Below are 1,677 nucleotides of genomic sequence, written 5' to 3'. Positions count from 1 at the left end.
GTTACACATGAATAGCAATCTTCCATCATTCAGGACTGAAATTCAACTCCTATGTCTTTGTATCCAATATGCTTCCTTCTGTGGAAATAAGAATAAGAATGCATTACACATTACATAACTGTACCCCCAAATATCCACAGTTGTATATTCAAGAATGCAAAGGCATGAAATATTAACAGCTGTATATTCAGGAACATAAATTTGTAACTTCAGAACCTACCCATGGAATCTCTGTATGTTGTTAGTATAGGATAATATGTGTGGAGAAAAAAAGTAAAGTAGTCAAGGATATTGTTAAAGTAAAAGTGAGACAAAAGGAAACTTATAATGAAACTTAAATTTTATTCAATAAGACACAATATCCAATAACCAGTTTGAAATTGTAACTCATAGATAAAATTTCAGCTGAATTACCCATGATTTGATTCAAACTTAAACTATATTAGGAATGAAGAGATCCAGTTGTCCTTATTACCACCCTTTCTTCAGTAATCTCTGGATTCCTTGCTTGATCTCCTGGGTCCGCACTCCATAAACTATGGGGTTGAGGGCTGCGGGGATGACATGGTGGAGGACGTTGAGCAAGACTGGAACATCAGGGGAGACCTTCTTCTTCACCACATGAGTGAGCACGAAGACCAGAAGGATGGTGCTGAAGAAGAGGATAAGGATGAAGTGGGAGCCACATGTGCTCAGGGCCTTGGCCACAGCACCCTCTGCCTTGAGTCTCAGCACAGCTCGCAATATGAGGGTGTAGGAGAGGAAGATGAGGATGAGGTCAGATCCTAGCAGTGTCCAGCCTGCAACAAACTGGTAGATGCGACTGATGGTGACATCATTACAAGAGAGCCTGGAGACAAACATATTGGCACAGATGCAATTGTCAATGACATTTGTCCCACAATAATGGAGTTGGGATGATAGAATGGGGATAGGCATTGTAACAATACTATTCCTGGCCAAAATAAAAATGGCAGCCTTGACTACAAATTGGTCAGTGATGATGGATGGGTACCTCAGTGGGTGGCAGATGGCCACATAACGGTCATAGGCCATGACCATGAATGTGCAGGACTCCATGGCAAGGAAACAGTTCATAATGTACATCTGGAGGAAGCAGGCATAGAAGCTGATGTACTTGAGTTCAAACCAAAAGATGGCCAGGACCTTGGGAATGACAGTGAGGCAGAGCACAATGTCCAATAGGGAGAGGATGCTGAGTAGATAGTACATGGGCTCATGCAGAGAGGCTTCCAGCCATATAGTGATCAGGAGAACACCATTGGCCCCCATGGCCAGGAAGAAGAGAAGGCTTAGGGGGAGGGAAAAAGAAAGTTGCCAGGTGTGGGACCTGACAAAACAATTCAGGAGGAAGTCTGAAACCTCAGAGGAGATGGTGCCATTTTGGTGTGCTGTCATATTTTGTCATATATTTCTACAGCTTTCTTGTAGTGGTCTGTAAAATTAGGATAAAAATTAGCTAGTGACACATGACACATGGATTTAGAACAGTTTGCTTCACCTAGGTGATATGCTTGAGTCCTAGCAAGTCATCCAGAGTCATGTGAATTCATCTGTTTGTCCTTTGTGCCATGCTACTGGGATAATCCTATCAGTTTAAGCAGTATAGAGGACTGAGGATATGTGCTTTGTTTAGATATGCTTGAATTATTCAAA

General features: G+C 42.0%; 1 protein-coding gene across 1 annotated transcript; it reads right to left on the bottom strand.

Annotated features, from left to right (window-relative positions):
• Window positions 1-471: 471 nt before the first annotated feature.
• LOC111559082 (olfactory receptor 56A3-like) lies at window positions 472-1,419 on the bottom strand. Its single transcript, XM_045038856.1, has one exon. The coding sequence runs from the start codon at window positions 1,417-1,419 to the stop codon at window positions 472-474; it is 948 nt and encodes a 315-aa protein (XP_044894791.1).
• Between the last annotated feature and the right edge of the window lie 258 nt (window positions 1,420-1,677).

Source organism: Felis catus, chromosome D1, assembly GCF_018350175.1.
Source record: "Felis catus isolate Fca126 chromosome D1, F.catus_Fca126_mat1.0, whole genome shotgun sequence".
NCBI lineage: Eukaryota > Metazoa > Chordata > Mammalia > Carnivora > Felidae > Felis > Felis catus.
The sequence above is the reverse complement of the archived record's forward strand: the minus strand, read 5'-3'. Positions and strand labels throughout refer to the sequence as shown.